The sequence below is a fragment of the Capricornis sumatraensis genome, chromosome 9 (genome assembly GCF_032405125.1).
Source record: "Capricornis sumatraensis isolate serow.1 chromosome 9, serow.2, whole genome shotgun sequence".
Lineage (NCBI taxonomy): Eukaryota > Metazoa > Chordata > Mammalia > Artiodactyla > Bovidae > Capricornis > Capricornis sumatraensis.
The window spans coordinates 44,221,508-44,234,754 of record NC_091077.1 but is presented as its reverse complement, the minus strand read 5'-3'; the positions used below and the strand labels follow the sequence as shown (position 1 = coordinate 44,234,754).

Below are 13,247 nucleotides of genomic sequence, written 5' to 3'. Positions count from 1 at the left end.
TTGGAGTGGGTTGCCATATCCATCTTCAGGAAATCTTCCTGACCCAGGGACCAAATCTGAGTCTCCTGCACTGGCAGACATTCTTTACCACTGAGCCACCACGGAAAACCCACACCTGGGAATACAGGGTCACTAATTCCAGTCTCAGAGAACTGTCATCATAAGCTAGAAAGGCACCCCACAAAATGTCTTACAGGGCTGATGTGGTGAAAGAAAAATGTTGTGTTGCAGAATTCTAGAGCACTGAGGAATCCAGATAAGCTTGGGAGGGCTTTGAAATAAACATACACAGGGGAGCGCGTTCACTTCACTTTCCAGAGAGCTTCACAAGGTAATGTGCAGGGACTGGGGGGGATGAGAAGGGCAGAGGGAACTGGATCTGCGAGGAGATGAGAGAGGTCATTGATTGCCAGAAAGAGAGTAAGAGAGGTCATGTCATCCATAATGTGACCACCCTTTACAGCAACCCATATATCTTTGGTAGAATCACGAGCTACTTGGTGTAATGGGATTTCCAGTGGGCACCTAAAAAGGGAATGCAGCATCATATGTAGGTATGACCTAGGGCAGGAACCTAAGAGCAATTAAACTGCTAAAAGAGTAGGATAGTCTTTTAGGTGGGTTTCCCTTGGGGCTCAGTGGTAAAGAATCCACCTGCCAATACAGGAAACACAGGTTTGATCCCTGGATCAGAAAGATTCCCTGGAGAAGGACATGGCAACCCACTCCAGTATTCTTGCCTGGGAAATCCAATGGACACAGGAGCCTGGTGGGCTACAGTCCATGGGGTTACAAGAGTCACACAAGACTTAGCGTCTAAACAACAAAGTGAAGTCGCTTCGTCGTGTCCGACTCTTTGCGACCCCATGGACTGTAGCCTACCAGGCTCCTCCATCCATGAGATTTTCCAGGCAAGAGTACTGGAGTGGATTGCCATTTCCTTCTCCAAAAGAACAACAACAACAACAAACTACAAATTAGAGTTCTGATCCTTCTCAGTCTGGGGTTTTTGTGCTTTATCTGCAGTTGGTCTGGTGAAATGGAGCAATGAAGAGTTTCAAAACTCTTAGATGTTCCTTAGATTCTAAGGCTTCTAGTCTATATTTGCTTCTTTGAAGTCAGATCTCCCTGGAACCTTATTATAATAGGCTGTTTTCTTACCATACTGATTCATATACCTTGAAGCTTTGAAGCTGTTCGGTGGTGGGAACAAGAATTTCTGTGACCTCAAGCCCACATTAAGGCAAATCTGACTTTGAGGTAGAATGGGAGAAGTGGCAAGTACTATGAGAAAAGCTGCTAAAAACAGAATGAATAATTTGAAATGTTACTAAAGGCTTTTGCTGTTTCAGTTCTAGAGCATTAAGATTGGAAACAGTGAGAGGCAGTTTTTCTGAGGATGGAAATGCAGGATAGCCTGTGAGACTCCTCGGCCTATTAAGAAGCCTAGAAAAGAATTCATGGTAATTTACCAGTATCATCATTATAGTGCCTCTATTTAATTTTGAACAAAAGTTTGTGTAGTCTTCTGTGTCAAGGAAAAGTGATAATTTAGTTCAATTGGCATTAAATTGTGACAGTTTGCCAACCGTGGAACAATTTTCTCCATCTACCTGCCACCTCTTCTCTTCATCACTCTGACCGTAGGAGTGGACATAACTCAAGCCGAATCACTCACAGCACTTCCTCCCACTGGGCCACAAAGACTGAACCAGAGCTAGGCAGATGACCGCATGACCACGCACAAGGTGCTCTTCCCAGAGATGTATCTCTTGTAGTCAGTGGCAACGTTTCTTCTCTCTCTTGAAAATGTTGAAGTTTACCTAAACCCTGTTTTCCTGGAAAACTTAAGATGGTTCAGAAATCCCCCACACCCTCTCATGTTCCAGCTTACTGCAAAGAACATGTGACTTAAATAAGATTCACAGTGACCTCCTTGTTACCTACAGTAAGGCCAGACACAACCTTACCAAATTCCCATTCATGTTCTCCTAAGTGATAATCTGAAACTTCAGTTCAGTTCAGTTTAGTTGCTCAATCGTGTCCGACTCTTTGCGACCCCATGAATCGCAGCACGCCAGGCCTCCCTGTCCATCACCATCTCCCGGAGTTCACTCAGACTCACGTCCATCGAGTCAGTGATGCCAACCAGCCATCTCATCCTCTGTCGTCCCCTTCTCCTCCTGCCCCCAATCCCTGCCAGCATCAGAGTCTTTTCCAATGAGTCAACTCTTCGCATGAGGTAACCAAAGTACTGGAGTTTCAGCTTTAGCATCATTTCTTCCAAAGAAATCCCAGGGCTGATCTCCTTCAGAATGGACTGGTTGGATCTCCTTGCAGTCCAGGGGACTCTCAAGAGTCTTCTCCAGCACCACAGTTCAAAAGCATCAATTCTTCAGCACTCAGCCTTCTTCATAGTCCAAATCTCACATCCATACATGACTACTGGAAAAACCATAGCCTTGACTAGACGGACCTTAGTCGGCAAAGTAATGTCTCTGCTTTTGAATATGCTATCTAGGTTGCTCATAACTTTTCTTCCAAGGAGTAAGCGTCTTTTAATTTCATGGCTGCAGTCACCATCTGCAGTGATTTGGGAGCCTAAAAAAATAAAGTCTGACACTATTTCCACTGTTTCCCCACCTATTTCCCATGAAATGATGGGACCGGATGCCATGATCTTCGTTTTCTGAATGTTGAGCTTTAAGCCAACTTTTTCACTCTCCACTTTCACTTTCATCAAGAGGCTTTTTAGTTCCTCTTCACTTTCTGCCAATCTGAAACTTAGCTACACACAAATATTTGCCATTCAGACTGACTGAGACCCCTTGATTACAACAACAATTCCAACTAAAATCACCCCACCTATAAGCTGTCTCCCTATAAAAGTCTCCAGGCAAAAGTGCTCGTCCCAGTGCAGTGAACTAAATAAAACCAATTTGCTTATTTGTTTGGTTTTGGTCTTTGACTGGCTCTGGAATTGTAAGAATGTGTTCTCAAGAGTCCAGTAGCTGTATTCACACCTGTGGAAAGATGTCTGAAGCAAGGAGGCTACGACTCAGAAGAAAGTAGAAACTAGGTTGTCTGGTCAAAAGGCATCACATTCCTGGTTCTGAGCCTATATGCCTAGAGCTGCCCTGCTCTCACTGCCCCCAGTATTTATCCCTTCATCTCCTTCTTTGCAAAGGTTATTTTGATATTGGTTTCTGTTACTTGCAACTTAAGTACCTCTGACTAATAATCTACCACATTTAAAACCCACCTTCTAAATGCAGTAAATATCTTCATGTAAATATTCCTGGGATTAAAATTGACTTTAAAGGGAGTTCCTTGGTGGCCTTGTGGTTAGGATTTCAGGCTTGCACTGCTGTGGCCCAGGTTTAATCCCTGGTCAGGAAACTGATATCCTACAAGCTGCTCAGCACAGCCAAAAAGAAAAAAAAGATTCACTCTGATGATTTACCAATGATAAAACCCCTTCATATAGATGCTAACCAGACTTACTAGGGTGATCATTTTTGCAGTATGTAAAAATAAGAAATCATTATGTTGTACACCTAAAAGAATATAATGTGTCAATTATACCTCCAAAAATAAAACACTTCATGACATCTATTTTTAAATGGCTTCATGAAATTTCACTGAAGAGAATGGAAGAGAAACAGAATAGTATATACATACATACATACATATGTATATATAATATTTTTGGCCACGCCCTGTGGCTTGCAGGATCTCAGTTCCCAGACCAAGAAATTAACTCTGGCGATAGCAGCCAAAAGTGCCAAATACTAACCCACTGGACCACCAGAGAACTCCCTGTAGTTAATATTTTTAAAATGCAGAGACAGAGCATAAATGTTGTGTCACAAAAATAATACTGCTCCAACATGTAACGATTGCAAAGGCATAATACCTGAAATGGACAAGATTTACAAACACTGGTCATATTTGGAAATGTAAAGCAAATCTTTATAATATCTGGTACATGCATGCTGAGTCACTTAGGTTGTGTCTGACTGTAACCTGTAGCCTACCAGGCTCCTCTGTCCGTGGGATTCTCCAGGCAAGAATACTGGAATGGGTTGCCATTTCCTTCTCCAGGGTATCTTCCTGCCCTAGGGATCAAACTTGCACCTTTCGCATCTCCTGCATCACAGGTGTGTTCGTTATACCAATAGCGCCACCTGGGAACAATGTCTGGAGACAATTCAAATTTTCCAAATTCTCAAAAGATTGATAGAAACCAGATGATGCAAAAAGAAGGTCCTTATAGCAAAGTTACTTATGGCAAGCACAAGAAAAGGTTCTGTTGACAACTCCAGAACCTGTCTTGAAGTGGTGCTATATAAAATGCTTCTCACAAAAAATGTAACTGCTCTTAGGATGTATCTGCTTTTTTTGGAGAGAGGCTACTTGCCACTATTATTCATAAAACAAAGTGTAATGACTGTTTTCTTTTTTGCATTACACACCACATAAACTGAATCTTGATTTAGTATTTTTCTGATTAACATTCTCATGAAAAATAATTTAGAGGTATTTATTTTTAAGTAGTTTGGCCAGCTTGAGCTTTTCCACTAATAGCACTGGTAACCTGGAAAAACATAAGCAAAGGTTTTTTCAGTTGTTTTACCTATCACAGAGAGGAGTGTTTGGTATGATAAAATATTACTTGCTTTATGCTTTTTTAAACCTTAAGATACACACTCATGCTGCTGCTGCTGCTAAGTCGCGTCAGTCGTATCCGACTCTGGGCGACCCCAGAGATGGCAGCCCACCAGGCTCCCCCGTCCCTGGGATTCTCCAGGCAAGAACAATGGAGTGGGTTGCCATTTCCTTCTCCAATGTATGAAAGTGAAGTCGCTCAGTCGTGTCCGACTCTTGGTGACCCCATGGACTGCAGCCCACCAGGCTCCTCCAACCATGGGATTTTCCAGGCGAGAGTACTGGAGTGGGGTGCCATCGCCTTCTCCATACACATTCATAGACAACACTAAATTTTAACAAATGTTTAATCTATATACACTTAAGGACCTAGAAGTAAATTCTGATTTTCCATATTTTTTACATTTACCAGAAGTAAAACTTTTCTTTAAAAGTCAAAAACTTAAGAAATAATTGTATCTAGGCTAAATAGAGAAAATGGGTCTATGTGAAACTCAAATTTTCAAAAAATAAATATATTTCACAGGGAAACGAAAATAGCTAAAAGGAATTATCAGAATTCTATGCTTAGGAGCCCATCCTCCCACTAAGAGCCAAGAAATGGGGATAGGAGTTATGTGGATACTGTGAAATAGGAAAACAGATACCTTTGTTCTATTCCAGACGGATGGACGGTGATGGTGGAAATCTTACTACTTATACCTCTTGTACATCACTACCACATGGTGTATCAAACATGCAGAGAATATACTCTATCTTGATTGAGGTGGTGGTTGCATCTTCTGTGGTTTCGTGAGTGTATACATGTGTGAAAATTCATCAAATTCATATGGTTTAAACCCTTGCATTTTGTTGTTAGTAAATTATATCTCATCTTTTAAAAATACTACATACAAAGGCCTAGCACAGTGTCTGACACTCAATATATGTAGTTGCTTAAAAATAAGTAAATAAAAGAACCAAAGATCTACTAAGCACATGTCATGCCATGCTCTGTCACTTCAGTCATATCCAACTCTTTGCAACCCCATGGACTGTAGCTTGCCAGGCTCCTCTGTCCATGGGACTTTTCAGGCGAGAATACTGGAGTGGGTTGCCATGCTCTCACAAATTCTTTACTGCTGAGTCACCCAGGAAGCCCAATAATACTGTTTTTTTGTTCTTTTTTTTTACTTTTATTTGCATTTATTTTTTGCGGCATTTATTCCCGGGCCATAAGTTTTTGTTTCTTCAGTTTCTTCTGGGATATCTTTTTCTTCTGTGCAACCTCCTCTTCTGGTTTAGGAACAATCTGTTCTTTTTCAGTAAGGATCATCTCAATGTGGCAGGGAGAGCTCATGTAGGGGTTGATCCAACCGTGAGCTCTGTAAGTCCTGCGTCGCCTCTTGGGGGCTTTGTTCACTTGGATGTGCTCAATGACCAGAGAATCTACATCTAAGGCCTTAAGTTCAGCATTACTCTCTGCATTTTTGAGCATGTGTAGTAAAAATTCAGCACTCTTTTTGGGCCATCGACCCTGAGTCCAGCCCCACTGTTTGGCCTCTGCACACCTGCCAACTCCACCGTTGCAGCGGCGGAACGGCACACACTGCTTCTTTAACGTGACGTCCTTCAGATACTTAGTGGCTTTTCGGATATGCATACCCTTTATGGCCTGGGCGGTTTCACGAGTGTTCTTAAAGTGTACACGAAGATTTGAACCTCTTGATTTGCATGATTTTGTGGGGTTTTCTGGGTCAAGTGAATAGCGCACCATTTTTAGGAGTCACCTCAGGCCGCTTACCGGAAAAGCCCAATAATGCTGTTTGGATCAATTTAAAATTCTCCAGAAATGTATTGTCTGTGATATTTTACAATGTGTTATAATTACCTAAGATTCAGTTGTGCATATAAGAAATATCTGCCTTTCTCAAAAGAAAACCTCAAATATCTCTGTCCGTACATAATGAAAAGTAATACATATTGTTTTCTCTTTATCTCTATTTTTAAGTTTTTCCACAATGAAAATACATCTTTTGTGTTTTAATAAAGGCAGGAGAGGTGTGGTTTCAAGACTTGAGCTCAAATTAGGATAAACTCATTTTTGCCTCAGGATGCACATGGCACAAAAGCTGCATGTACAGGCGATAGGCAGCCAGGGACATGCGATGAATGGGATATGTCTGGAAGAAATATTAGATCATCACTCCAAATTTCATATGAACTTTAATAAATTAACTATCATATATCTGACCTCACAATTGAAATATCTGGATTTAGAGCACTGAAGTTTATCATCCTTACCAGAAAAGGGAGATCTGAGATGATGACTTCTTTTTTGTTTTTGTTATATGACATTTCTAAATGTTTGGCCACTTGTAGGTCTTTGTAAAACACTGTTACGTCTCCTACCACTATCTGCATGTGAAAAATTTACATGGAAAGATCTTATCAAGAGGTCCTGTTATGGCATACACAGCTTTTGTTTTTTCTGCTCAGCATTCATTCCTTAAAGTACTCCTCTCATCTTCCTCATTCTGGAGACTGCTAACTGTGGGATCCTTCCCCTGACCAGAAGGATGGGCACATCTCAGTAAGAAGCCAAGCAGACTCCTACCAGGGAACTTCACTGTTGATATTAAGCACATAGGGGGTTGGACCTGATCATCTGCCTGAAGGGGTGGCACACGTGTTTCTATGACTAAGATCTGGACTTTCTGGTTCAAAGCTTCACAAGGCTGGGTGTGTATTTCCTACTTCTAAATTATGAGCTAGCCATAAGCTATTAATAAATTCTTGATTTACTTAGCCAAAGTTTTGTTTTGTGTTTCTTGCAATGGAATCCTGAAAGATTAAGGGAATTCCTTCTATATTATCTCAAAATACAGTCACCACTCTGTATCCTCAGGGAATTGGTTCTCTGGAGACATTTCCCTGCCTCCCCCCACCCCCCCCCAAAAAAAATCTGTAGCTTATACAAACTTGTATAGCATTTGCATAAAACCTATACACAGCCTCCCGTATACTTTAAATCATTTCTAGATTACTTATAATAGCTAACACGATGTAAATGCTATGTGAAGAGTTGCCAGTACAAATTCAAGTTTTGCTTGTGGGATTTTTTCCCCAAGTATTTGTGTTCTATGGTGACCCCATAGATGCCCAAACTGTAGATAAAGAGGGCTGACTATAAACAAAACTGGCAAGAAGGAAAGAAAGGTTGTGTAATGGAAAAAGCTCAGGGCACTGAGCCTTGGATAAATCACTTAATAAAAATGTCTGAGTTTCAGTCCCCTAATCTGTAAAATGGGGATCCTTTGGAGGCAAGGCACAGAATCTCCATTTGAACTCTCTGAATCACAAAAGAGGTTTACTGAAGGAAGGCTGTGATAACCAAAATAATCAAAGGAAAAGACAATCAAGTCTAGGTAGGTCTTTTCTGTCTCCCTTCTCTATTTCTCTTAGCATATTAACTTTAGTCTCTCCTAAACCAGCAAAAAGTCAGTTTTCATTCCAATTCCAAAGAAGAGCAATGTCAAGGAATGTTTACAATACAATTCATTCAGTTGACATTCTAGCAAGGACATGCTCAAAATCCTTCAAGCTAGGCTTCAGCAGGATGTGAACTGAGAACTTCAAGATGTACAAGAGGCAGAGGAACAAGAGATCAAATTGTCAACATCTGTTGGATCACGGAGAAAGCAAAGGACTTCCAGAAAAACGTCTACTTCTTCTTCATTGACTACGCTAAAGCCTTGGACTATGTGGATCACAACAAACTGTGGAAAATTCTTAAAGAGGTGAGAATACCAGAGCATCTTACCTGTTAGAAATGAACATGGAACAATGGACTGGTTCAAAATTGGGAAAGGAGTACATCTAGACTGTATATTGTCACCCTGCTTATTTAACTGCTATGCAAGGTACATCATGTGAAATGCCAGACTGGATGAATCATAAGCTGAAGTCAAAATGGCCAAGAGAAATAGCAATAACCTCAGATATGCAGACCATACTACCCTAATGGCAGAAAATGAAGAGGAACTAAAGAGCCTCTTGATAAAGGTGAAAGAGGAGAGTGAAAAGCACACTAAAAACTCAACATTCAAAAAACTAAAACCATGGCATCTGGTCCCATCACCTCATGGCAAATAAAAGGGGGAGAAGCAGAAGCAGTGACAGATTTTATTTTCTTGGGCTTCAAAATCACTGCAGATGGTGACTAGCCATGAAATTAAAAGATGCTTGCTCCTTGGAAGGAAAGCTACAACAAACATAGGCAGTGTGCTAAAAAGCAGAGACATTACTTTGCTGAGAAAGGCCCATATAGTCAAAGCTATGGTTTTTCCAGTACTCATGTACAGATGTGGAGATTTGGGCTGTAAAGAAGGCTGAGTGCCAAAGAATTCTTCATTTTGAGTTGTGGTGCTGGAAAAGACTCTTTAGAGTCTTGGATTGCAGGATCAAGCCAGTCAATCCTAAAGGAAATCAACGCTGAGTATTCATCGGAAGGACTGTTGCTGAAACTGAAGCTCTAATACTTTGACCACCTGATGAGAAGAGCTGACTCATTGGAAAAAACCCTGATGATGGGAAAGAGTGAAGGTAAATGGAAAAAGAGGAGGCAGAGGATAAGATGGTTAGGTAGCATCACTGACTCAAGGGACTTGAATCTGAGCAAAGTCTGGGAGATGGTAGAGGACAGAGGAGCCTGGCGTGCTACAGTCCATGAGGTCACAAAGAATCAGACATGACTTAGCAGCTGAACAACAAAACAAACCGGCAAATCCTGGACTCACAAGCACACAGCTTTATATCACAGTAAGGCACTGCATCAAGGCCCAAGGATTTAGTTTTCAAGCCCTCTTGGAAAGTGGAAATAATCAAGGAATGTAGCTCTTACCCCTTTCCAGGGGGCCTTAGGTACCACTCTCACCCTCAAACCCAGAGGTGAATGGAATTCTTCTTCTTCTTTTTTTTTTTTGGAGAAAAGAGCTTTTTCATTTAGAGAACCAGAGCTTCATATCCACAGAGGCCCAAATACCTTTCCACCAATCCCCTTGCATGATCATTCCCCTTTACAAAACAAATCGTCTCCTTTTCTGAACCTCTCCCTTATTTAGCCAAGTTAGTCAAATTCTCTCATCCGACTGGAAGGAGAAGAGGTCTTTTTGTTGTATGCAAAAGCATATTATGAAGAACCCACATTTGATTTTGCACCGGGGTCCAATCTTACAACACTAAAATTTCCTGAATAGTTAAAACAACTAGTTGTAAAGCATAATGAAAGGGCAAAAAACTTAAAAGTGTATCCATTCTATTCCCTCTTATTCCGGTGGAGCTAGTTTCCATTGTGGTTCGTCTCACAGTCTTGTGTGAAAACACTTTCACCAACTTCTGGTGCCAGATCAGCTATATATTGTATAGGACCCAGGGCAAAATTAAAATGTGCACTGTTCAAAAGTTATTAAGAATTTAAGGACTTCCCTGGTGGTCCAATAGTTAAGAATCTGCCTGCCAATGCGAGGGACACAGGTTCCATCCCTGGTCCAGGAGATTCCACATACCATGGTGCAGCTAAGCCCATGTACCACAACTGGAGAAAGCCCACTTACAGCAGTGAAGACCCAGTGCAGCCAAAAAATAAATATATAATTTTTTTTCAAAATTTCAAGACAGCAATAGCAGAGCATTAACCCAAGTGTGGCATTTTTCTAAGGACAGGGCCCTGTGGACTGTATAGTTTGCCTGTTCATGTTCTGCGCTCGGCTCTCTAACCACCAGATGCTTACCATCAGGGCAGGAAACAACCATGCTGACCAAAACCAAGTCAGTTCAGAGAGATGCAAACCTGTCTCCAGCACATGACTTTTACATCCATCTTTTCCCATGTGTTACATAACTGGAAGACACTTGACAGAGGCTTTCCTAGAGTAAAAGAATAGTCTACTTAAGTCTTGATATTCATTTTTAATTTTTTTAAACTGAAGTATAGTTGATATACAATATTACATGTTACATGTGTACAGTATAGTGATTCACAAATTTTAAACGTTATATTCCATTTGTATTTACAAATATTTACTATATTCCCCATGTTGTATAATATATTCTTGTAGCTTATCGTATACATAACAGTTTGTGTCTCTTAATGCCCTTCCTCCATCTTGCCCATTCTTCCCTCCTTTCCTCCTATTCATTCCTGCCAGTAGAAATTACTTGCAGCTTTCACAAGAGTTTTCATTTTTTTTTTCAGCTCCTACCCATCAAGGTTTATAATACTTAGTGTCTGAATTTTAGCCTAGGCCCTATGGACAAAGTTGAGAGGCTCACAAGCCCATGGGCCTCAGTGGGAGAAAGCTACACTGGCCTGTCTTACCATTGAAAAAGCAAGATATTATTGTATTGTCTGTATTTGTATCTGTCCCCTATGTCTAGATGCTTTTAATTAGCTTTTGTAGGTTTTCCAGGTATGGAAACCAAATCACAAAAAATGTCACGTGCTTCCTCCTTTCTGTTTGTTGTATCTTACCCTGTCTCTTGACATTTCACATTTACTAGAGTGCAAGTTCTTTTAAAATTAACCAACAGATGGGAATTCCCTGGCACTGTGGGGACTCCATGCTTTCACTGCCAAGGGCCTGGTTTTTCTTTTTTTCCTTAAGATTTATTTATTTATTTGGCTATGCCAGGTCTTAGTTTCAGCATGAGAGATATTTTTTAGTTGTGTGATACAAACTCTTAGTTGTGGCGTGTGGGATCTAGTTCCCTGACCAGAAATGAATCTCGGGCTCTCTGCACTGGGAGTCTTAGCCACTGGCCCACCAGAGTTATTTGGGAGGGACTGCCCCTACCAGATATCAAGATATTCTATAAAATTATTGAAATTAAAGAAATACAAATACTGGGACAAATAGATCTTTGGAAGAAAGTAAAATATGCAAATAAATTAAACTTGTACCTATTTAGTTATAAGGGAGTGGCAAGTCAACTCAATAAAGAAATGATAAATTATGTAGTAAATGGTGTTTCAAAAGTTAAAAATTAGTATTAAAAATATAACCATAATTGTAATGGAAGAAATATAATAAAATACAAAATACATTTTAAATAATTTGGGGATTCTAAGCATGAGCCAAATCTAAGAACCATAAAGAAAAAGACTGTTAAAAATGCCTATGTAACAGGAATTCACTGGGGATCCAGTGGTTAGGACTTGATGTTTTCACTGTGGTGGCCTGGGTTCAACCTCTGGTTGAGAAACTAAAATTCTGCAAATAGCATGATGTGGCCAGATAAAAAGGAAAGACAACAGACAAAATAGGAAAAAAATAGTAAAATATAAAACAAAAGTTTTATATTAAATAGTCAAAGTTTCTACAACAGACAAAATAGGAAAAAAATAGTAAAATATATAACAAAAGTTTTATGTTAGTCAAAGTTTCTACATATAAGTGTTAAAAAGGTAAAAATCCAATAGAAAAATAAAAGTTGAACAATTTATGAAAGAAGTACAGTCTTCAATGATCACATGAAAGACACTTAACTTCATCAATAATACATCATATTACCTTATTACCATTAGCTCTGGTGAGGAAGCAGTTTTGGGTACTACCTATTTAAGGAGCAGAAGGTATAAATCTAGTCATCTTACAGAAACATGGGTTAATGCTAGAAAAGTCTATTTATTTCATTTTTGTAGTAAATAATATAATTATTCAACAATAGGGTACTGGCTGGATAAACTGTGGAATATCCATGTAATCCATAGAATATAATACATAAAAAGAATGACCTGGATCTGCAGGTGCTGATATGGGAAAAGATGTCCATAAATACAGTGAGGAATGAACAAAGAAAAAGAATGAAGCTGAAGAACAGAACAGAGAGTAAGATTCCACTTTTTAAAGAACCAGATGTGCACAAAGGTTGCATGATGTCATTTTTAGTAATTCCCAATACTAAATCACTCATTACCACCTTACCCTGAATTATTTTTCTTCAGAGTATTTATGCTCTTTGGACATTGTGTTTGTTTATTGACTATAGAAAGCTCCATGTGTACAAAGATTTTGTTCAATGCTCTGCCTTCAGTTCTTAAAACGTTTTAGGTGTTCAAGAAATATTAACTGAAAAAAGAATGGAAACTTAGAAACACACACACACATATATATATATTTCGAAAAGTTATATATGGGAACGTCCATGTTGGTCCAGTGGTTAAGAATCCAGATTTCAATGCAGGGGACTCAGATTTGATCCTTAGTTGGAGAACTAAGTTGGGATCCTTAGTTGGCGATCCAACCAGTCCATCCTAAAGGAAATCAGACCTGAATATTCACTGGAAGGACTGCTGCTGAAGCTGAAACTCCAATACTCTGGCCACCTGATGTGAAGAACTGACTCATTTGAAAAGACCCTAATGCTGGGAAAGATTGAAGGCAGGAGGAGAAGGGGATGACAGAGGATGAGATGGTTGGATGGCATCACTGACTCAATGGACATGAGCTTGAGTAAACTCCAGGAGTTGGTGATGGACAGGGAGGCCTGATGTGCTGCAGTCCATGGGGTTGCAAAGAGTTGGACATGATTGAGTGACT

The 13,247-nt window shown here is 40.0% G+C and overlaps 1 protein-coding gene across 1 annotated transcript; it reads right to left on the bottom strand.

Moving 5' to 3' along the window:
* Nucleotides 1-5,866: 5,866 nt before the first annotated feature.
* LOC138086098 (large ribosomal subunit protein uL22-like) lies at nucleotides 5,867-6,433 on the bottom strand. The gene has a single exon (XM_068980878.1). It carries the CDS (start codon nucleotides 6,422-6,424, stop codon nucleotides 5,870-5,872), a length of 555 nt encoding a protein of 184 aa, XP_068836979.1. The 5' UTR covers nucleotides 6,425-6,433; the 3' UTR covers nucleotides 5,867-5,869.
* Nucleotides 6,434-13,247: the final 6,814 nt, after the last annotated feature.